This window comes from Squalius cephalus (assembly GCF_949319135.1).
Source record: "Squalius cephalus genome assembly, chromosome: 9".
Classification (NCBI taxonomy): domain Eukaryota; kingdom Metazoa; phylum Chordata; class Actinopteri; order Cypriniformes; family Leuciscidae; genus Squalius; species Squalius cephalus.
Window position 1 is genome coordinate 38,291,717 of NC_137130.1, and position 25,193 is coordinate 38,316,909.

The 25,193-nt window shown below is 38.6% G+C and overlaps 2 protein-coding genes across 7 annotated transcripts in view; both read left to right on the plus strand.

Annotated features, from left to right (window-relative positions):
- The first annotated feature begins 829 nt into the window (after positions 1 to 829).
- Positions 830 to 10,201, plus strand: cflarb (CASP8 and FADD-like apoptosis regulator b). The gene is made up of 10 exons (XM_079880615.1): positions 830 to 1,558; positions 3,346 to 3,633; positions 4,034 to 4,139; positions 4,229 to 4,364; positions 5,036 to 5,100; positions 5,193 to 5,256; positions 5,610 to 5,662; positions 6,064 to 6,133; positions 6,760 to 7,261; positions 9,529 to 10,201. Exons 1-10 carry the CDS (start codon positions 1,515 to 1,517, stop codon positions 9,656 to 9,658), a joined length of 1,458 nt encoding a protein of 485 aa, XP_079736741.1. The 5' UTR covers positions 830 to 1,514; the 3' UTR covers positions 9,659 to 10,201.
- Positions 10,202 to 21,380: 11,179 nt separating this feature from the next.
- Positions 21,381 to 25,193, plus strand: part of dip2a (disco-interacting protein 2 homolog A) — a 185,138-nt gene continuing 181,325 nt past the window's right edge. For all 6 annotated transcript variants that reach the window (XM_079880628.1, XM_079880629.1, XM_079880631.1 and 3 more), the window contains exon 1: positions 21,381 to 21,865. In XM_079880628.1, coding sequence (XP_079736754.1) covers positions 21,748 to 21,865 — 118 coding nt within the window. In that variant the 5' untranslated portion in view covers positions 21,381 to 21,747. The remainder of the gene's footprint in view (positions 21,866 to 25,193) is intronic.

Here is a 25,193-nt window from a genome sequence, read left to right on the forward strand (position 1 = left end):
TCACAGTAAGATATGGTTATGTACAGTAAGTATGAATGCCAGTGTCAGGATATAGATGCTGAAAGCCGTCAGTGCCGTGATTTAAATGTTACTTTTACTAACACTAGTCTAATTTCACTTCCCATAGAATCCCATTCATACTAGTGAAGATATTACAGAATACTGGCGTAAAGAAAGAGGAACTGAATCACGTGACATTCCTACTACATTACTGTGGAATGAGGAAGTGCGGACTACTCACAGGCCGACTACTCACTGTATTATAAACTGTATTAGCTTTAAATGCATCCAAGGTTAAAAAATAAACACTTTAATTGTCTCGTAATATGTATTGCATCATCAGCTCTTTCTCTCAGCATCTGAAAGGATTAGTCACTTTAAGCCCCGCCTCTCTGAGAGCTTAATCTGCTGTGATTGGTCTCTCTAAGCCCCGCCTCTCTGAGAGCTTACTCTGCTGTGATTGGTCTCTCTAAGCCCCGCCTCTCTGAGAGCTTACTCTGCTGTGATTGGTCTCTCTAAGCCCCGCCTCTCTGAGAGCTTACTCTGCTGTGATTGGTCTCTCTAAGCCCCGCCTCTCTGAGAGCTTACTCTGCTGTGATTGGTCTCTCTAAGCCCCGCCTCTCTGAGAGCTTACTCTGCTGTGATTGGTCTCTCTAAGCCCCGCCTCTCTGAGAGCTTACTCTGCTGTGATTGGTCTCTCTAAGCCCCGCCTCGCTGAGAGCTTACTCTGCTGTGATTGGTCTCTCTAAGCCCCGCCTCTCTGAGAGCTTACTCTGCTGTGATTGGTCACTTGGATCACTTCTTTAAGAGACTCCATCTGCACTTTCACAATCAGCTCTATTACACACTACAGGAAAGGGAATATCCCATAATATTTGAGTCACATGGATGCAAATCTTTGAAGATAAGTTTTCTTAAAACATGCACTTAATTTATGTCTGTCTTTTGAAATATGCTGTACAAACTAAAGCATGAATCAAAATGGTATTTTGTCAATAGTGTGGTATTGTTCAGAATAATGCTGGCGATATTGGGAAAGCTAGTATTTAGTTTAATGGAGAAATGTGTTTGAAATGCTATGAGAATCACAACTGATATATCATTTCTCAATCTCCTTTTAATGACAGCTGAACAAGTCTAAGACTAAACTGCATTTCATACTAAAAAAGTTATCAAATACCACACAATATATGTGGAACCAAATGCAAACACAAGTATATCACAACTATGAACTTGTTCAGATCTAAAAGCATTATTTTGAATGTTCCTGCCAAGAGAAATATCAGATGATCAGATAATGACAGGTGCTTCAGGGACTTTCCACAATGTATGTCATTAAAAGGTGAATTTCATCAAGTGGGTTGCATATGTCTAGGGTTTAATCAAATAGGCATGGTCATCTAAAAGTAGCCCGTGTGCTTGTCAATGACGCAAGTTTCTCTTTCCACTGCTTTCCGGAACACTTGTTTCCACACTGAACCATCACCATTTCCTCTTTATCACCGCTATTAATAATGTGCAGAGGCTCCAGTTCAGTCCAAAGAACAGCTCTCTCGAGGTAAGCTTCATGTCTGATTCTTTTTATCACAGAAAATTTTAAGTTATTGACTCAATCTCCACATAAACACGGAAGCGTTTAGGCGCGCGTCACACAACCTCCTTTACCACGGCAACATCCATAAGCGCTCATCACTGTTAGTTTTTAGCTAAAATTGTGACTAAAGTTATTGTTGATATAGTAAAACAGACTGTCATCAAAAAGAATAGAATTAGGCATATAGTGATAGAAATCTTGAAGATATTCATTTAATATACGATTATACAGTGCTGTTTTGGCGGAAACAATGGTTACCATGTTAATATTATTATTATTATTATTATTATAGACGAATCGTTTTATGATAGTCATGTTAATTGATGCCATTTGAAGATAAATGTAAAAGAAATCTCCCGATATTTACCCTAGTCAAAAAAGTTGATTAATGAAATATATGCTTTTATTACATGGCTTGGTTGAATTCTAATGTAGAATGCGGTGTGTTATTTCTTGACCGTTGCCATGAAAAACAGCGCGTTGCTATGGACGCGTAACGGACTATTTTCTTTGGCGGAAGCAATACAATCGTTTTTAAATCAATACACTCCTTTTTAAATCAATAATTCGTGTCAAATTATTTATTTATTTTGTAGATAGCCATGTAATAAGCGGGATTATGTATAGAGAGGCAGTCGTTATAGTGAATAACAACCCCGACAGGCTGAACAGGACCCCGACGCGAAGCGATCTGTCTTACATAACAGATCGCAGCGAAGTATAACACACCGTTGCCATGAAAAACAGAGCGTTGCTATGGACGCAGTTCTGTTCACTCTGGCAATATAATCGTTTTTAAATTAATAAACTCCTTTTTAAATCAATATTTTGAGCCAGATTATTAATTTATTTGTTAGGTAGCCATGTAATAAGCAGGATAATGTAGAGCGAGGCGGTTGTTATAGCGAATACAACCCCTTCAGGCTGATTCAGTCGTATTCGCTATAACAACCGCCTCGCATATCCCTTACTTAATATCATGATATTATCCTGCAAAAAAACAAAAATAAAAACGCTAAAACCAGCCTAGGTTGGCTGGTCTTAGCTGGTTTCAGCTAGTCTCCCAGCTTGACCATCTAAGACCAGCCTGGTCAGCTAAAACCATCACTGAATTTACTTAACTTTGTTGCATTATTTTCCTGTTATTACTGTAAAGCTGCCTTGAAACTCTCTGTATTGTAAAAAGCGCTATATAAATAAAGGTGACTTGACTTGACTAAAAAAGTGTCCAAAACCCCTCTAAATCCAGCCTGGGAGACCAGTTTAGGCTGATTTAATCTGCTTTATTATTTTTTTCTGAAGGGATAACTACCTTTTTAAAGTTTAGCTAATTGTGAAATTCAAGAATGAGAATGAACTCGAATGAGAATGAAATCGAGAATGAACCATCTGTCTCACTATATATGCAAAATGCAAAAATGTATATACGCAAATACTCTAGTCTAAAACCCTGAATGTCAGTAAATGAACCACATTGAGAGAGGTGTAAAGTCGTGAAGTCAGCGTGGGTTTGCAGCAGAATGTCAAGATGTTTGGTTTAATTTCTTCACTCATTTAATTTCTGTGTTATCTAGTTGATGACTAGTCTATTCTTATGCTATGGTTTAAAGGTCTATTACATTTTCTTTGACTGCCCAAATTTTGCCTTGTTTTAGCCTAGACGTCTGGGCTGTGTTTGGACGGCTATGAGACGTCTTTTAAACGCAGCATTGCCTGCTGGGAAAGCCTAACGTGAGTGTTTGTGTTTGCAGCAGAATGTCGGGCCTGTCCCACACCATCAGTCAGATCACAGAAGAGCTGAGCACAGATGAGTGCAAGCGTATCTCGTACCTGTGTGGAGATCTGGACCCCGTCCGCTTCTCTGCAGATCCCAGAGGAACACTACACACACTGTTGAGCCAAACCGGGGTGGACTGTGTGTTCCTGATGGAGCTGGTCCTGAAGATCAAGCGCTACGATCTGCTGAGGGAAGTGCTGAGCACCAGCAAGAGCTCGGTCGAGGGCATGCTGAGGAACCGGCAGGCCGTGCCAGAATACAGGTGAGGCTCTCACTCAAGATGGGGCGCAGAAGAGTGTGTTTTAAAGGGGTGGTTGATTGTGATTTCACTTTTCTAACTTTAGTTAGTGTGGAATGTTGCTGTTTGAACATAAACAACATCTGCAAAGTTATAACGCTTAAAGTTCAAAGCAAAGGGATATATTTGCATCTCTTGAAGCTCCGCCCTCTGTGCCGGGAGCAGCAGCTCATTTGCATTTAAAGGGACAGACACAAAAACAATGCGTTTTTGCTCACCCTCAAAAAGTGACAACTTTAACATGCTAATATCTGTAGAGTATATTGAGTTTAAACTTCACACACACACTCTGGGGACATCAGAGACTTATTTTACAGCTTGTGAAGAGTGTCATCATACCACCCCTTTAACCGTGTGTGTTCAGGTCGCTGATGGCTGAGGTCAGCGAGGACATGGACACCGAAGACCTGAAGTCATTGGCGTTCTTACTCAGAGACACGTTACCAAAACAGAAACTGGAAAACGTCCAGGTATGTTGTATTTCTGGCGTTGTTCTTCAGCTTTTTGCTGCAGTTTTCTTTCATGTGTGGAACTGATATGTATTTGCATCTATTTGCAGAGTTTTTTAGACATTGTAGTGGAGTTGGAGAAACTGGACCAGCTCTCCAGTGAGAAGATGGACTTTATTGAAAGCTGCCTGAGGTCCATTCACAGGGCAGATCTGGCCAAGAAGATCAGCCGCTTCCGGCACACAGGTAGGCTGACCAGTGGCTCACTGTTACTGATGGTTTTTAGATTTAAAGTGCCACTATTATGTGTTTTTCGGATATTACTTTTCATGTAGTGTGTAATAGAGCTTTTGTGAAATGTTGTTCATGTGGAGAAGACGCTGTTTTCTGCTGCGAAAGCAAATCCACTGTGATGAGATTGAAACTCATCGTCACTGTTCGTATCACTGTATCAAGAGCTGAGATTTTGTTTGGTTTCCGACCAATCAGAGCAGAGCAGCTCTCAGAGAGGCGGAGTTTAGAGACTGAATCCTCTATCAAAGCGTTTCAGACACTGACGCTGCAGTGGATATCATGAGAAGATTACACTGTTTTTTTAACTGGGATGCATGTAAAGCTTGTAAAAAATTAGGAACTTTTAAAATGGCATAATAGGGGCACTTTAATCATATAATAGAGCAAGTATCATATAATACAGTGAGTAGTCGGCCTGTTGTATCATTCAGGGCTTCAGGCTTCAGTACTTCACTCACATGAGAGAGTTTCACTTCCTCTTCCACAGTAATGTAGTAGTCCTGTGATTCAGTTCCTCTTTCTCTACGTCAGTAGTTGTCACTAGTATGAATGGGGATTTTAGGGGAAATGTAACTGATTAGATTAGGTTTCCTTTCTGTAATAACTGAGAACCGCTCTTTCAGCTGTATTGGCCAATCCAGAGGCGTGTCCTCCGGGGCGTCCTCAACACTTCAGACCGCCATCATCGGTGAGCTTCACTCCGCTCGCTCCGTCTTGCAGAACACACACACACTGCTTCACACTTCAGTTTTAGTCACTCTCTGTTTCTGTCATTCACAGCCACACACCTCGTCTCGTTTCTCATCGGTTTCCTGTAATGTGATGCAGACTAGCAAATTCTGTGGTGAGTAGAAGGAAATACCAGCCAGAAGTTCAGACTAAACCTCTGTCTCAGGGCTTCGCATTTTCCTGTTAGTGACGTCATCAACCATGAACTGTGAAGTTAAAAAAAGTCACACAAACTATGTTAAGTCTCCACCCTTTATCTAAAGCAGTTTATATTATTTACACTATAAAAAAAGAATCATTGAGAAAAGAATCATTGAGGAAAGAATCATTGAGAAAAGAATCATTGAGAAAAGAATCATTGCTTCGGTGAATGTTAAAGTTCTTCATGGATGATGCCAATAAAGATCTTTTATTTTTAAGAGTGTGTGACGTAGCATAACATTAGTCTTTTGTAATGTTTTCTTCTAGATAAGCAGACGGCGGTGAAGAAGGAACTGCCGAGCTCGAGCTCCTGCTGCCAGGTCACTGTTTTTCCTGTTTTTATGATGTGTATAGCATGATTTTTAAAGTTTGTGTTTACATAATATATTTGTGTGTGTGTACTGTGTATAATTATTTTGTATATATAAATACACACATATGCATGTATATATTTAAGAAAAAAATATTTATATATATTTATATATATATATAATATAAATTATGTATAAATATATATTCAGTACATCTTAAATATATACATGCATGTAGGATAATATTTTGTTAATTACAGTACGTTTAAATATTTCCAACATAGCAGTACTCACATAGACATTATTTCCCAGTAAGACTTTATGGTGGCAGGCTCCTAATATAAGTGAGTGTGTGTGAGAATGAAGGATTGTCGTCGTGTGTGTGATGAGTGTGTTCTGATGTCTAACAGGAGGAAGTGTACAGTATGACGGACCCCAGAGGAGTGTGTTTAATCATAGACTGTGTCGGCACTGAAGGAGGTGAGAGAGAATCACTTACAGCATCATTACTCCAGTCTTCAGTGTCACATGATCCTTCAGAAATCACTCTAATATGAGGATTTGATGATCAAGAAACATGATTATTATCAGTGTTGAAAACAGTCGTGCTGCTTCATATTTCTGTGGAAACTGTGATGCATTTCATTTTTCAGGATACTTGAATGAATCAAAAGTTCAAAACAACAGCATTGTTTTGAATTATTAATCTTCTGTAACATTATGAATGCCTTTACTGTCACTTTGATCATTTTAATGCCTCCTTGCTGAATACAAATATTCATTTCTTATTTCTATTGACCCCAATCTTTTGAAAAGTACAGGAAATTATATGATTAATCAGTCACAGTGTTTTAATCACTCTGGTAATATTTTTAGGGATGCACCGATAAGAACATTTTGTCTGAGACCGATAACCGATTATTCTTTATATTTGAAATATAATAAAAGCACAACGGTTCATTAAGTAAGGTCTTTATACACCACTGAACACATAGTTATGTATATGATATTACATTTCTGTCAACAGAACCTCCTAAATATCACACAACGCACCTTTAAAGAACCTTTATTTTCAAGGAACCCTAATGTCTCCTGTGTCCCCACAGATGAGCTGGAGCAGACGTTCACGGCGCTGCGCTTCAGTGTGACGGTGCACCGGCTGCTGAGTGTGCGAGAGGTGGTGTCCACGCTGAGGGAGGTGTCCCGTCAGCAGGAGCTCCACCGGGCGGGTGTGTTCGTCTGCTGCATCATCAGCCGGAGCCGCTCCTCACTCCTGCTGGCCACCGACCCGCTCGCTCCGGGACTGAGCCTGGACTCCCTCAGGACACTCTTCAGCTCACACTCCTGCCTCGGCCTGGCCGGCAAGCCCAAGCTCTTCTTCATCCAGAGCTACGAGGTGTGTGAGGAGTGTGGGGTGCGTGTGGGGCAGGGGGACGACGAGCTGGAGACCGACGGGCCGGTGTCCTCGTGCCGGTCCCGGACGCTCCCGGTGGACGCCGATGTCTTCTGGAGCCACTGCTGGACTGATGGACACCAGCTGGAGACGCCCAACCACCGGTCCGTGTACCTGCAGGCCCTCAGAGCCGCCCTGACCGAGGCACAGAAGAGGTGAGGCGCTCTGATGTACGAGATCTCGCGATGGTAAAGGGGGGTATAATGCCCCTCTTTACAAGATGTAAAATAAGTCTCTGTTGTCCCCAGAGTGTGTGTGTGAAGTTTTAGATAAAAATGTTCAAAAAAGCTCATTTTTTACAGCATGTTAAAATCGTCCCTTTTTGAGGGTCAGTAAAAATGCGTCGTTTCGTGTGTGTCCCTTTAAATGCAAATGAGCTGCTGCTCCCGGCACAGAGGGCGGAGCTTCAAGAGCTTGTGTGTGTGTGTGTGTGTGTGTGTGTGTGTGTGTGTGTGTGTGTGTACTTGTACAACTATCTTTATGAGGACCAGTTTGAGTTTTAGACCATTGGAGTGAGGACAAAGAGAGCCTTTAAAGGCCTGTTTGAGGGTCAAGACTTGGTTTTAGGGATAAGGTTATAATGAGGTTAAGGGTCGGTTTAGGGTCAGGGGTCGGGTTCGAGCAATGCAGATTTGAGAGGTGGTGCCCCGACAAATCACGCGAGAATCACAACTTGCTTTACGGCACGACGTCACATACATCAACAACATATGAAGCATCCTCTGTGGAAGACACACGCATTTCAGACGCGAGTCATGGCAGAGTCGACGAAGAAAAGGAAGAAAACGCGGTCGGAAGAGTCAAGGAAATGAAAACCAGAAACTGACCGCGTGAGGAATATGGGGTAAACGGGGTAAATATAGGGTAAACGGGGGAGGGGATCAGGCCGTGATTGCAGAGACGGCGTATTTACCACAGTAACGTTAAATACAAGTAGTCCACAGCGACTCTAGTGTGCCTTTAAGCGTCGTAACTTTTGCAATGTTGTTTATGCTCAAACAGCAACATTACACTCTAACTAAAGTTAGAAAAGTCAAATCATGATCAAACACCCCTTTAAAACGTGATATTTCCTGTTGAGGTGAAGGGGTTTGTGGCTAAACTCCTCTTCAGCGTGAGATTCGGGCCGTTGACGCTGTTCTCACGCTCATATATATGCAGTGACATAGTTAATCTGATTCATTTCTTTAAAATGTGTTAGCTAAATTGGCTGGTGAGTGAAAAAGTTAATTTCAAACCCTGCATGCGTTATAATACATGATGTACATAAATTGAATAGGATTACATTATTGTTCAATTAAACCATATGATTAATTGCTTTTCATACTTTATTTGATTAAAAAATGCAAAAAAAGGTCTGCACTCTAAAAATACTTTATATGTTACAAACAGGAGATTAAGAAATGTTTCAGCTCTTTGCCTTCGTCACTGTGACAATTTCACTTATTCTTCATAATTATATAATTAAACAATCATAATAATCAGACCACAGACTTCAGTTTAACTCCATCCGGGACAACACATTAGTAATGGGAACGATAACACATCAGGCAAGAATTACATCCTTGATTTGGTCTAATTATTTAAGTCATTTTAAAGGCTATTGTTCACTTAGGTCTATTTTTATTACCACAAAAAAAAATATCAGATTACTTGATTAATCATCAAAATAATTCACAGATTACTCGATTTCCACAATAATCATTAGTGACAGCCCTAGATTAGATAAAACATTTCAAAAGCACCGGCATTGTTTTGCATTTTATGACTTTCAGTTAGAATATTTCTGCAGTCATATATTTCATCATTGAAGATTTCATTAAAGAAGTAGTGTTAAAATATCGTGTCTCATGGGGTAAGAGTTCACTATTACACTGTACAGCAGACATTGTAGATCACATGTTTATGCATGTCCATATTCACTATTATTCAGTATTACTCTTACATTCTGAGGTCAGTTTTGTAAGGAACAATTGACTCATATTATTAGAAAAATACCGTATACTGCTATTATATAAGGTGCCAATATTTTAGTAGTGTTATATGTGTATTTATTGTCATAAAGGAAGTTTAATATATTGTTCTTTCAATAAAATATTTTCATTTTATTTTTTATTTTTATTACTATTAGTTTTTACATGTAAATGTTTTCATTTTCCATCTGCTTATTGTCATGCTGTGTGCTTGTATTTCCGGTAATGCGGTCACGATGCCAAGCATTGTTTTTCTAATAATTCAACGGCCTGGAGTTAATTATTCCGGTTACCTCAAAACAATGTTCACATATTATATTTCAAGACATTTGTCAGGTTTTTGTCTTTAAAACTCACTTCTGTGGGTGTAAGATATTCTTTTTTGATCTCTTTTAAGCTTTAGTAATGTAAGTATTCGGCCACTAATTGTTGTTTTTGTCTCATTTCAGGAGGACTCATCTGGTGGACATGCACATGGCGGTGAATCGTGCCGTTTATGAACACAATCGCAAATCTGCTGAATCATCATACGTGATAAATCTGAGACACACTCTCAGGAAGAATCTGTATCTGTCATGAACCCTTACGTTTAAGTGAAGGTCAATGATAATGCCTGAACATCTGATGTTTAAATAATGATTATCATCATAATGATGATATGAATTGTATCAATTAAGATTTGCAGTTTTTCAGTGAATAGTACTGTAATAGACTGTAGTTTCCTATATTGTCCACATGTGGGCACTGTCGTCCAGCATTGCTGGTGAACTTTACCAACACTTGTTAACTTTTTTTTAACATTTTTTTAATTTTATTAAGACCAATGAGTTGAGATGTTTTAAATTATTTGTTAAAATTATACATTATTTGTGTGAATTGGTAAACTCACACATGATGTAATAAAATATTTGAACAATGATCAGAACACTGTATTACTCATGATCAAAATTTCACCATTTATGACCATAAAGGGAGACCTGGGATTTTATTACTTTTTAGATCTGAATGTTTACATTCTTATATATTGCTATTATATAAGATGGCAATGTTTTAGTAGTGTTATTTATCATCACAAAGAAAATATACCAAATTTTACTGCGTTATTATAGGTTTTTTTTTTTTTTACACAACAACACAAATCCAGTACGTGTGTGGTTACAATGTAAACTGTGTCAGTAGGGGATGATCTTTAATATTGAACCCTGTTACCATAATAAACTCTGCCATATTTACAAGGTTCAGATGTAAACTGTATCAGTTGGGGATGATCTTTAATACTCAACCCTGTTACCATAATAAACTCTGCCATATTTACAAGGTTAAGATGTAAACTGTATCAGTTGGGGATGATCTTTAATATTCAACCCTGTTACCATAATAAACTCTGCCATATTTACAAGGTTAAGATGTAAACTGTATCAGTTGGGGATGATCTTTAATACTCAACCCTGTTACCATCATAAACTCTGTCATAATGACTTGGTTAAGATGTAAACTGTATCAGTTGGGGATGATCTTTAATATTCAACCCTGTTACCATAATAAACTCTGCCATATTTACAAGGTTCAGATGTAAACTGTATCAGTTGGGGATGATCTTTAATACTCAACCCTGTTACCATCATAAACTCTGTCATAATGACTTGGTTAAGATGTAAACTGTATCAGTTGGGGATGATCTTTAATACTCAACCCTGTTACCATCATAAACTCTGTCATAATGACTTGGTTAAGATGTAAACTGTATCAGTTGGGGATGATCTTTAATATTCAACCCTGTTACCATCATAAACTCTGTCATAATGACTTGGTTAAGATGTAAACTGTATCAGTTGGGTATGATCTTTAATATTCAACCCTGTTACCATCATAAACTCTGTCATAATTACATGGTTAAGATGTAAACTGTATCAGGTGGGGGTGATCTTTAATATTCAACCCTGTTCCCATAATAAACTCTGTCATAATGACTTGGTTAAGGTGTAAACTGTATCAGTAGGGGATGATATTTAATACTCAACCCTGTTACCATCATAAACTCTGTCATAATGACTTGGTTAAGATGTAAACTGTATCAGTTGGGTATGATCTTTAATATTCAACCCTGTTACCATCATAAACTCTGTCATAATGACTTGGTTAAGATGTAAACTGTATCAGTTGGGGATGATCTTTAATATTCAACCCTGTTACCATCATAAACTCTGTCATAATTACATGGTTAAGATGTAAACTGTATCAGTTGGGGATGATATTTAATACTCAACCCTGTTACCATCATAAACTCTGTCATAATGACTTGGTTAAGATGTAAACTGTATCTGTTGTGGATGATCTTTAATACTCAACCCTGTTACCATCATAAACTCTGTCATAATGACTTGGTTAAGATGTAAACTGTATCAGTTGGGGATGATCTTTAAAATTCAACCCTGTTACCATAATAAACTCTGTCATAATGACTTGGTTAAGATGTAAACTGTATCAGTAGGGGATGATCTTTAATATTCAACCCTGTTACCATCATAAACTCTGTCATAATTACATGGTTAAGATGTAAACTGTGTCAGTAGGGTATGATCTTTAATATTCAACCCTGTTACCATCATAAACTCTGTCATAATGACTTGGTTAAGATGTAAACTGTATCAGTTGGGGATGATATTTAATATTCAACCCTGTTACCATCATAAACTCTGTCATAATTACATGGTTAAGGTGTAAACTGTATCAGTAGGGTATGATCTTTAATATTCAACCCTGTTACCATCATAAACTCTGTCATAATGACTTGGTTAAGATGTAAACTGTATCAGTTGGGGATGATCTTTAATATTCAACCCTGTTACCATCATAAACTCTGTCATAATGACTTGGTTAAGATGTAAACTGTATCAGTTGGGGATGATATTTAATATTCAACCCTGTTACCATAATAAACTCTGTCATAATTATATGGTTCAGATGTAAACTGTATCAGTTGGGGATGATCTTTAATATTCAACCCTGTTACCATCATAAACTCTGTCATAATTACATGGTTAAGATGTAAACTGTGTCAGTAGGGTATGATCTTTAATATTCAACCCTGTTACCATCATAAACTCTGTCATAATGACTTGGTTAAGATGTAAACTGTGTCAGTTGGGGATGATCTTTAATATTCAACCCTGTTCCCATAATAAACTCTGTCATAATGACTTGGTTAAGGTGTAAACTGTATCAGTAGGGGATGATCATTAATATTCAACCCTGTTACCATCATAAACTCTGTCATAATGACTTGGTTAAGATGTAAACTGTATCAGTAGGGGATGATATTTAATATTCAACCCTGTTACCATCATAAACTCTGTCATAATGACTTGGTTAAGATGTCAACTGTATCAGTTGGGGATGATCTTTAATATTCAACCCTGTTACCATCATAAACTCTGTCATAATGACTTGGTTAAGATGTAAACTGTATCAGTAGGGGATGATATTTAATATTCAACCCTGTTACCATCATAAACTCTGTCATAATGACTTGGTTAAGATGTAAACTGTATCAGTAGGGGATGATCTTTAATATTCAACCCTGTTACCATCATAAACTCTATCATAATGACTTGGTTAAGATGTAAACTGTATCAGTTGGGGATGATCTTTAATATTCAACCCTGTTACCATCATAAACTCTGTCATAATTACATAGTTAAGATGTAAACTGTATCAGTTGGGGATGATCTTTAATATTCAACCCTGTTACCATAATAAACTCTGTCATAATGACTTGGTTAAGATGTAAACTGTATCAGTAGGGGATGATCTTTAATATTCAACCCTGTTACCATCATAAACTCTGTCATAATTACATGGTTAAGATGTAAACTGTGTCAGTAGGGTATGATCTTTAATATTCAACCCTGTTACCATCATAAACTCTGTCATAATGACTTGGTTAAGATGTAAACTGTATCAGTTGGGGATGATATTTAATATTCAACCCTGTTACCATCATAAACTCTGTCATAATTACATGGTTAAGGTGTAAACTGTATCAGTAGGGTATGATCTTTAATATTCAACCCTGTTACCATCATAAACTCTGTCATAATGACTTGGTTAAGATGTAAACTGTATCAGTTGGGGATGATCTTTAATATTCAACCCTGTTACCATCATAAACTCTGTCATAATGACTTGGTTAAGATGTAAACTGTATCAGTTGGGGATGATATTTAATATTCAACCCTGTTACCATAATAAACTCTGTCATAATTATATGGTTCAGATGTAAACTGTATCAGTTGGGGATGATCTTTAATATTCAACCCTGTTACCATCATAAACTCTGTCATAATTACATGGTTAAGATGTAAACTGTGTCAGTAGGGTATGATCTTTAATATTCAACCCTGTTACCATCATAAACTCTGTCATAATGACTTGGTTAAGATGTAAACTGTGTCAGTTGGGGATGATCTTTAATATTCAACCCTGTTCCCATAATAAACTCTGTCATAATGACTTGGTTAAGGTGTAAACTGTATCAGTAGGGGATGATCATTAATATTCAACCCTGTTACCATCATAAACTCTGTCATAATGACTTGGTTAAGATGTAAACTGTATCAGTAGGGGATGATATTTAATATTCAACCCTGTTACCATCATAAACTCTGTCATAATGACTTGGTTAAGATGTCAACTGTATCAGTTGGGGATGATCTTTAATATTCAACCCTGTTACCATCATAAACTCTGTCATAATGACTTGGTTAAGATGTAAACTGTATCAGTAGGGGATGATATTTAATATTCAACCCTGTTACCATCATAAACTCTGTCATAATGACTTGGTTAAGATGTAAACTGTATCAGTAGGGGATGATCTTTAATATTCAACCCTGTTACCATCATAAACTCTATCATAATGACTTGGTTAAGATGTAAACTGTATCAGTTGGGGATGATCTTTAATATTCAACCCTGTTACCATCATAAACTCTGTCATAATTACATAGTTAAGATGTAAACTGTATCAGTTGGGGATGATCTTTAATATTCAACCCTGTTACCATCATAAACTCTGTCATAATGACTTGGTTAAGATGTAAACTGTATCAGTAGGGGATGATATTTAATATTCAACCCTGTTACCATCATAAACTCTGTCATAATGACTTGGTTAAGATGTAAACTGTATCAGTAGGGGATGATCTTTAATATTCAACCCTGTTACCATCATAAACTCTATCATAATGACTTGGTTAAGATGTAAACTGTATCAGTTGGGGATGATCTTTAATATTCAACCCTGTTACCATCATAAACTCTGTCATAATTACATAGTTAAGATGTAAACTGTATCAGTTGGGGATGATCTTTAATATTCAACCCTGTTACCATAATAAACTCTGTCATAATGACTTGGTTAAGATGTAAACTGTATCAGTAGGGGATGATCTTTAATATTCAACCCTGTTACCATCATAAACTCTGTCATAATTACATGGTTAAGATGTAAACTGTGTCAGTAGGGTATGATCTTTAATATTCAACCCTGTTACCATCATAAACTCTGTCATAATGACTTGGTTAAGATGTAAACTGTATCAGTTGGGGATGATATTTAATATTCAACCCTGTTACCATCATAAACTCTGTCATAATTACATGGTTAAGATGTAAACTGTGTCAGTAGGGTATGATCTTTAATATTCAACCCTGTTACCATCATAAACTCTGTCATAATGACGTGGTTAAGATGTAAACTGTATCAGTAGGGGATGATCATTAATATTCAACCCTGTTACCATCATAAACTCTATCATAATGACTTGGTTAAGATGTAAACTGTATCAGTTGGGGATGATATGTAATATTCAACCCTGTTACCATAATAAACTCTGTCATAATGACTTGGTTAAGATGTCAACTGTATCAGTTGGGGATGATCTTTAATATTCAACCCTGTTACCATCATAAACTCTATCATAATGACTTGGTTAAGATGTAAACTGTATCAGTAGGGTATGATCTTTAATATTCAACCCTGTTACCATCATAAACTCTGTCATAATGACTTGGTTAAGATGTAAACTGTATCAGTTGGGGATGATCTTTAATATTCAACCCTGTTACCATCATAAACTCTGTCATAATGACTTGGTTAAGATGTAAACTGTATCAGTTGGGGATGATATTTAATATTCAACCCTGTTACCATCATAAACTCTGTCATAATTACATGGTTAAGGTGTAAACTGTATCAGTAGGGTATGATCTTTAATATTCAACCCTGTTACCATCATAAACTCTGTCATAATGACTTGGTTAAGATGTAAACTGTATCAGTTGGGGATGATATTTAATATTCAACCCTGTTACCATAATAAACTCTGTCATAATTATATGGTTCAGATGTAAACTGTATCAGTTGGGGATGATCTTTAATATTCAACCCTGTTACCATCATAAACTCTGTCATAATTACATGGTTAAGATGTAAACTGTGTCAGTAGGGTATGATCTTTAATATTCAACCCTGTTACCATCATAAACTCTGTCATAATGACTTGGTTAAGATGTAAACTGTGTCAGTTGGGGATGATCTTTAATATTCAACCCTGTTCCCATAATAAACTCTGTCATAATGACTTGGTTAAGGTGTAAACTGTATCAGTAGGGGATGATCATTAATATTCAACCCTGTTACCATCATAAACTCTGTCATAATGACTTGGTTAAGATGTAAACTGTATCAGTAGGGGATGATATTTAATATTCAACCCTGTTACCATCATAAACTCTGTCATAATGACTTGGTTAAGATGTCAACTGTATCAGTTGGGGATGATCTTTAATATTCAACCCTGTTACCATCATAAACTCTGTCATAATGACTTGGTTAAGATGTAAACTGTATCAGTAGGGGATGATATTTAATATTCAACCCTGTTACCATCATAAACTCTGTCATAATGACTTGGTTAAGATGTAAACTGTATCAGTAGGGGATGATCTTTAATATTCAACCCTGTTACCATCATAAACTCTATCATAATGACTTGGTTAAGATGTAAACTGTATCAGTTGGGGATGATCTTTAATATTCAACCCTGTTACCATCATAAACTCTGTCATAATTACATAGTTAAGATGTAAACTGTATCAGTTGGGGATGATCTTTAATATTCAACCCTGTTACCATAATAAACTCTGTCATAATGACTTGGTTAAGATGTAAACTGTATCAGTAGGGGATGATCTTTAATATTCAACCCTGTTACCATCATAAACTCTGTCATAATTACATGGTTAAGATGTAAACTGTGTCAGTAGGGTATGATCTTTAATATTCAACCCTGTTACCATCATAAACTCTGTCATAATGACTTGGTTAAGATGTAAACTGTATCAGTTGGGGATGATATTTAATATTCAACCCTGTTACCATCATAAACTCTGTCATAATTACATGGTTAAGGTGTAAACTGTATCAGTAGGGTATGATCTTTAATATTCAACCCTGTTACCATCATAAACTCTGTCATAATGACTTGGTTAAGATGTAAACTGTATCAGTTGGGGATGATCTTTAATATTCAACCCTGTTACCATCATAAACTCTGTCATAATGACTTGGTTAAGATGTAAACTGTATCAGTTGGGGATGATATTTAATATTCAACCCTGTTACCATAATAAACTCTGTCATAATTATATGGTTCAGATGTAAACTGTATCAGTTGGGGATGATCTTTAATATTCAACCCTGTTACCATCATAAACTCTGTCATAATTACATGGTTAAGATGTAAACTGTGTCAGTAGGGTATGATCTTTAATATTCAACCCTGTTACCATCATAAACTCTGTCATAATGACTTGGTTAAGATGTAAACTGTGTCAGTTGGGGATGATCTTTAATATTCAACCCTGTTCCCATAATAAACTCTGTCATAATGACTTGGTTAAGGTGTAAACTGTATCAGTAGGGGATGATCATTAATATTCAACCCTGTTACCATCATAAACTCTGTCATAATGACTTGGTTAAGATGTAAACTGTATCAGTAGGGGATGATATTTAATATTCAACCCTGTTACCATCATAAACTCTGTCATAATGACTTGGTTAAGATGTCAACTGTATCAGTTGGGGATGATCTTTAATATTCAACCCTGTTACCATCATAAACTCTGTCATAATGACTTGGTTAAGATGTAAACTGTATCAGTAGGGGATGATATTTAATATTCAACCCTGTTACCATCATAAACTCTGTCATAATGACTTGGTTAAGATGTAAACTGTATCAGTAGGGGATGATCTTTAATATTCAACCCTGTTACCATCATAAACTCTATCATAATGACTTGGTTAAGATGTAAACTGTATCAGTTGGGGATGATCTTTAATATTCAACCCTGTTACCATCATAAACTCTGTCATAATTACATAGTTAAGATGTAAACTGTATCAGTTGGGGATGATCTTTAATATTCAACCCTGTTACCATAATAAACTCTGTCATAATGACTTGGTTAAGATGTAAACTGTATCAGTAGGGGATGATCTTTAATATTCAACCCTGTTACCATCATAAACTCTGTCATAATTACATGGTTAAGATGTAAACTGTGTCAGTAGGGTATGATCTTTAATATTCAACCCTGTTACCATCATAAACTCTGTCATAATGACTTGGTTAAGATGTAAACTGTATCAGTTGGGGATGATATTTAATATTCAACCCTGTTACCATCATAAACTCTGTCATAATTACATGGTTAAGATGTAAACTGTGTCAGTAGGGTATGATCTTTAATATTCAACCCTGTTACCATCATAAACTCTGTCATAATGACGTGGTTAAGATGTAAACTGTATCAGTAGGGGATGATCATTAATATTCAACCCTGTTACCATCATAAACTCTATCATAATGACTTGGTTAAGATGTAAACTGTATCAGTTGGGGATGATATGTAATATTCAACCCTGTTACCATAATAAACTCTGTCATAATGACTTGGTTAAGATGTCAACTGTATCAGTTGGGGATGATCTTTAATATTCAACCCTGTTACCATCATAAACTCTATCATAATGACTTGGTTAAGATGTAAACTGTATCAGTAGGGTATGATCTTTAATATTCAACCCTGTTACCATCATAAACTCTGTCATAATGACTTGGTTAAGATGTAAACTGTATCAGTTGGGGATGATCTTTAATATTCAACCCTGTTACCATCATAAACTCTGTCATAATGACTTGGTTAAGATGTAAACTGTATCAGTTGCGGATGATCTTTAATATTCAACCCTGTTGCCATGATTTAGTTCAGCCAGTAGCTTATTGACAAGTGGATATTTGTAGCATCATCACCATGACTTGGGCATGAAGCTAATATGGCTAAATGAACTGAAATTGCTCACCCTGTTACAGTCACAATGCTGTGTTGTAAACAGAAACACAAAGATGAAGGAAAACAGGCAGTCTTTAAAGGGATAGTTCACTTTGAAATAAAATTTTGGTATGTTTTAGCTTACCTCAAGGGCATCCAAGATGTAGGTGTCTTTTTTTCCGCAGTAGTTTCAATTTTGATATTTTTAGGTCAAACCGTTCTTGTCTGTCAGTCATATAATGCAGGTCTGTGGTCACTGTCTCAAAGAGCATGCAAATCAAGTCCAAATTAAAACAATTCCCCATCGTCCAAATTAAACAATTCCCCATCGTACACATTGATGGCCTAAGACACGAAACGAGCGGTTTGTGTGAGAAAACGAACAGTATTTATATCGTTTTTACTTCTTATACACAGCCACGTCCAAGTGATCTGAGGGCGCGAGCGCATCCTGGTGTGTGACGTGTGCGCAGACTGGTGCATAGATATATACACTAGATGTCGCCTTGTCTACGGCAGTTCATTGGAACGAATGTCTTTAAGGCGATGTCTAGTGTATATATCTATACACTAGATATAGGTGACCTAATGGAGAAAAAAAAACCTTGGGAGAACCCGGGCTCAGTCGGGGGCCAGTTCTCCTCTGGCGTTTATGAACTAGAGACCGGATTTAACTGTAAGATTAAAAATATTATATGAATGCCTGGCTGAAGAGATGCGTCTTTAATCTAGTTTTAAACTGGGAGAGCGAGTCTGAGCAACAAACAGTATCAGGAAGGCTATTCCAGAGTTTTGGAGCTAAATGTGAAAATGCTCTCCCTCCTTTGGTGGATCTGGATATCCTAGGTATGACCAAAAGCCTCGAATTTAGTGATCTTAAAGAGCGCGATGGATTATAGGGCGATAGAAGATCCGTTAAATAGACTGGAGCTAAGCCGTTTAGGGCTTTATAAGTCAGTAGCAATACCTTGTAATTAATACGGAACTTTATAGGTAACCAATGTAGTGATGATAAAATCGGTGTTATATGATCATATTTTCTTGATCTAGTTAGAACTCTAGCGGCGGCATTTTGGACTAACTGTATCTTGTTTATTGAGGATGCAGGACAACCAGCTAATAAAGCATTACAGTAATCTAGTCTCGAGGTCATGAATGCATGAACTAACTTTTCTGCATCAGAAACAGATAGCATATTACGTAGCTTAGCAATGTTTCTAAGGTGGAAAAAGGCTGTTCTTGTAACATATGAAATATGATTTTCAAAAGACAGGTTGCAGTCAAGTATAACACCCAGGTCTTTTACTGTAGAGGATAAAGTAACAGGACATCCTACCATGGGCGTAATTTGTGGGGGGGTTGGGGGGGAGATAACCCCCCCCAATATTTAAATCTATGCATTACAACCCCCCCAATATTTATACCATGATCACCTGAAAAATATGCAGACCCAAACTTCAACCCCCCCAATGTTCAAACCAAATCTATGCCCTTGCATCCTACTATGTTAAAGTTGTATTGTGAGAGGTTTTGTGGGTGGTTTATTGAACCGATGATTAGTACCTCTGTCTTGTCTGGATTTAATAAAAGAAAATTGCGCGTCATCCAATCTTTTATATCTTTAACACACTCTGTCAATTTGGATAATTTAGCGTTTTCATCTGGCCGTGATGAAATATAGATTTGAGTGTCATCAGCATAACAATGGAAACTAATTCCATGTTTCCTTATAATATTTCCAAGTGGCAGCATATATATTGAGAATAATAGAGGGCCTAACACAGATCCTTGCGGCACTCCATAGTTTACTGGAGTTATGATCGATTTTTCTCCATTTAAATAAACAAAATGGTATCGGCCAGATAGGTATGATCTGAACCAGCTTAATGCTTGTCCTTGTGCTCTAGTGCTCCTAGTTGGAGAATCACCCTTCTATGCCTAAGATATCTCAAATATATAGCCTACTAAAAGTTTTCATTTAGCTCAAGTGTCACAACATTTGACACATGATATTAAGATATTTGTCTGATCGAATGTGTAAAATGTACTTTAATTATACGATCGAGGAATGATCAATTCCTCTATATAGCCTACACATTTATTGTTAGTTTAGTTAGTGCCAGTGCATGTCACCGGTGTGTGAGTGTGTGTGTGTGTGTGTGTGTGTGTGTTAGAGAGAGAGAGGGAGAGAGAGAGAGAGAGATAGTGTGTGTGTGTGTGTGTGTGAGAGAGAGTGTGTGTGTGTGTGTGTGTGTGAGAGAGAGAGTGTGTATGTGTGTGTGTGTGTGAGAGAGAGAGAGTGTGTGTGTGTGTGTGTGTGTGTGTGTGTGTGTGTGTGTGTGTGTGTGTGAGAGAGAGTGTGTGTGTGTGTGTGTGTGTGTGTGTGTGAGAGAGAGAGAGAGTGTGTGTGTGTGTGTGTGTGTGTGTGAGAGAGAGAGAGAGAGAGAGTGTGTGTGTGTGTGTGTGTGTGTGTGTGAGAGAGTGTGTGTGTGTGTGTGTGTGTGTGTGTGTGAGAGAGAGAGAGTGTGTGTGTGTGTGTGTGAGAGAGAGAGAGAGAGAGAGAGTGTGTGTGTGTGTGTGTGTGTGTGAGAGAGAGAGAGAGAGAGAGAGGGAGTGTGTGTGTGTGTGTGTGTGTGTGTGTGTGTGTGTGTGTGTGTGTGTGTGCGTGAGAGAGAGAGTGTGTGTGTGTGTGTGTGAGAGAGAGAGAGAGAGAGAGTGAGTGTGTGTGTGTGTGTGTGTGTGTGTGTGTGTGTGAGAGAGAGAGAGAGAGAGAGAGAGAGAGAGAGAGAGAGAGAGAGCGTGTGTGTGTGTGTGTGTGTGTGTGAGAGAGAGAGAGAGAGAGAGAGAGAGAGAGAGAGAGAGAGAGAGAGAGGAAGAGTGTGTGTGTGTGTGTGTGTGTGTGTGTGTGTGAGACAGCACTGACTGGAGCTGCTCTGCTGCAATGGCGCTGGCGGCTCGCTGAGGATCGGAGTTGGGCGAGTGTTTTCTCTTTGTTTTACGGAGAATCGCACGGAAATCTTCAGTCATGCTCGGCCACCGGCGCTGAATCCGGCTTCGAGAAGCGTGTGGATCTGATATCTCAACATTTGATCTGCGGTCCGAGTGGAAGGGCTGAGTGCAGCTTACATGCAACCCGCCCCGATACTCCTCACATCTGCATGCGATCCGCGCCCTCTCTCCTTCAGCCGATCCGAGCACAGCGAGCCCTGTCTGAGCCTGGGACCTGTCTGTCTGACCCATATTCATGATTATTGACCATCAGCACTATGGCAGAACGCGGTTCCTCCGGGGTACTGATGATGATGCTGGACCCGGGGATCGCGACGCCTCTCCCGGCGGGGGTGCGAGAGAAGCTGGCGGAGCTGGAGCTGGAGCTCTCCGAGGGTGAGTCTCATCTCAGTATATATCAATGCGACAACTCGGGCTTGAGCAGATTTACTGTGAATATGTGCATTGTGACGGACGGACGCGGGCTAGTTGACATGCGTGCCATAGCTTTCCTTATGTGCTCTGACACATCTGATCTGTCATGTTTCTGTACACCTATTACAGGGCATCCAGCGGTTATCATGATGATAGCTGTATTCAGATCATTCAATCCCAATAAGAGCAATGCAAGACAGCGGACTGCTAAAGACAGGGATATGTTGGCTTAATTCAAATACTTTGGCAAACAAGCAGAAACATTAAACGAGCATGCTGTGATTTTAACAAACGCAAGGCTTTTTAATGATGATGGTCGGGTTGTGGACAGTGACAACTATGCTGAATGAAATGAGATCTGGATTGTTCCCAGCGATCCAGCTTATCTGGCAATGGAAATGTCAGACTAGAACAACAGCATGCTTTGCATTTCACGTGTGTCATCATGCGAGTGTGTGTGTGTGTGTGTGTGTGTGTGCGCACTTCTTCCCTGAACAGGCCATGCTCTTCTCAAAGGAAAGAGGTGAATCTCTTCCTGATGGTGTGAACAGTCACAGATCTTAACACTTTTCCATTCAAACCCACAAGAACTTGACTTCTAAGGAATATCCGTTTAGTTATATTTGTTTAAACCACTTAAAGCCAGTATGTCTTTATAGAGTAAGATGAGTATAATGCGTTTAAACTGGAGCATGAGTTCAGGAGAGCTCAGTCTGAGCTCATTACACCCGGCCTGGGCTCATCTATAGGGACGGGGATGAGATTTGATGGCTGTTATAATGAAAGTCACAGTAACAGGAGTGTTTTATATGATCAGAACACTGCTGGTCCACACACTATTACAGCTCTGTCTTTTAAAACCTGCTTTACTCTTTAGAAATTGTTTATGTATAATAATTCAGGGGTGTGTACGTTCTGCTGAGTATTATTGTAGAGCCGTAACATAATATCTGAGTGATTCACAGGATCTGAATGTGAATTGTGGGAATATACACTAAGATTTCATCATTTTTCTAAAAGAAACTAATATTTGTATTTATCAGGGATGCACTAACTTGATCAAAAGTGACATACGGTTATAATGTTACAAAGGATTTCTATTTCAAATAAATGCTGAACTTTCGTAGAATCCTGGAAGTGAATCACGGTTTCCTCAGGAATATGAAGCAGCACGACTGTTTTCAACACTGATGATAATCATAAATGTTTCTTGAGCATCAGATCATCATATTAGAGTGATTTCTGAAGGATCATGTGACACTGAAGACTGGAGTAATGATGCTGAACATTCAGCTTTGATCACAGGAATAAACTACACTTTACTATATATTCACATAGAGAACAGATGATTTACACTCTAATAATATTTGACTGTTTTTACTGTATTTATGATCAAGTAAATGCAGCCACATTAACAGATCTCACTGCCCCCAAACTTTCGGATGTTAGTGTAGATCAGCGCGGCCAGAAGCTGCGAGTTCTGACCCGTATCTGGTGTGATTCGCTGTGGGACGGGCCTAGTTTCTCAGCAGGGAAGTTTCACAAACCTGAAATAGCAGCAGCTCTTCTGTGTCACGCTGAACACCACAACACCTCAAACCCCCAGCACTGCTTTACTTGTGGAAAAGTCTTGTTTTTGTATAGTGAACAACACAAAGAGCGCAGCGGGATGGCAGAAAACAGCCCCTGTCCACTTCCTGTTTGCGTGTGCATCACTTCCTGTCCTGCACGCCGTCTGATAGCCATTGTTTTCCTTCATCCCTTTATTCACAGACGTCACCACTAGACCCAATGATTCACACTGCCGGCTTTTGTAAGACTTAAAGGTGACATATGATGCCGCTTTTCACAAGATATAATATAAATCTCTGGTGTCCCCAGAATGTGTGTGTGAAATTTCAGCTCAAAATCCCCCGGATCATTTATTATAGCTTGTCAAATTTGCCCCTTTTTGGGTGTGAGCAAAAACGCACCATTTGTGTGTGTGTCCCTTTAAATGCAAATGAGCTGTTGCTCCGCCTCCGTTCAGAAGAGGGCGGAGCCTTTACACGAGCTTCAGAACTCCAGCAATAACAACACACACCAATCTCACTCATCCAGAGTCTCAGAGTAACCAGTAGCGAGAGCAGCTTTACAGAGACTCAGAGGTTCACTTTAGACACACACACGTTTCTGAACGCTTAGTGGAGACATGGATGTAGTGGAGTTACACTGATTCATCTCATCATCATGTTTAACTTTTCCACAAGTTGGTCTTTATAAGACAGCGGTGACATGTTCTGGTCAATAGTGTTCAGTGCTCGTCTGTGCTCAACCACAGAACACTTTCAGGCTTTGCTGGATCTTTTGCCACTGCGCTGGAACTGGTCACTGTCGCTTGAGAAAGCAAATGTCGGCTGGTGTGTGTAAACGTGCAGATTAATGACGGTGATATTATAATAAGATCCTCTTCCTACGTCAGAAAGGGAGTGAAATCTGATCGGCTTATTTAATGACGTGTTTGCAGAGAAAGGCTTAACAAAACACTGTTCACTGTTTCACTGTTCATGTTTTCTGGGTTGGTAGAAGCACTGGAGACCCGATTATAGCACTGAAACACGGGACAGTCAGACTTTCATCATATGTCCCCTCTGAGTAAACTTGAAGTAAGGCGTCAGTAACAAAAACGTCCATTCCTTTAGTCTTGAGCAGAAAGCAGTGGAAGGAGAGTTTGGGATGTGCTGCACCCGTGGAGGATCCAGCATCATGTTGGCTTCAGGACACTGCTCCAGTGTTACTCCGGGCTAACCACAGGAACCAGTTCAGGACTCTCTCTCCAGTGCTTTGAGCATTGATGTGCTGGTAATGACTGTGATGAAGGATGCATGTCAAACTGCTCTGCATTGTTAGCTAAGCTCAGCTATAATAGATGTGTGTGTCTCAAGGGACGGCTGATGCTCAGGCGTATGAATAGCTTCAGTGTAAATCATTCACGTGTTTAACTGAGATGTTTCGCAGTGTATTGGCAGCAGTAGTGATGGGGACGAGACCGCCTATGCCGAGTCCGAGTCAAGACCGAGTCTTTGAAGGGTCGAGTCCGAGTCGAGACCGAGTCCGTTGGTTTTCAAATTCAGTCGAGTCCGAGTCAAGACCGAGTCTTTGAAGGGTCGAGTCCGAGTCGAGACCGAGTCCGTTGGTTAACATGGGAGGATTTGAACTTGAAACACGGAGTGTACTGACGCCTTTCCGTGGTTAAAACAACATTGCTTCTTATGTTTGTTCATGTTTATTTGAGGCTATAAATTAACTA

Coding starts and splice junctions, on each gene's coding strand:
- cflarb (XM_079880615.1), top strand. CDS start 1,515: ATGTGCAGAGGCTCCAGTTCAGTCCAAAGAACAGCTCTCTCGAG. Junction 3,634..4,033: donor CAGGCCGTGCCAGAATACAG/GTGAGGCTCTCA, acceptor GTGTGTGTTCAG/GTCGCTGATGGCTGAGGTCA. Junction 4,140..4,228: donor AGAAACTGGAAAACGTCCAG/GTATGTTGTATT, acceptor ATCTATTTGCAG/AGTTTTTTAGACATTGTAGT.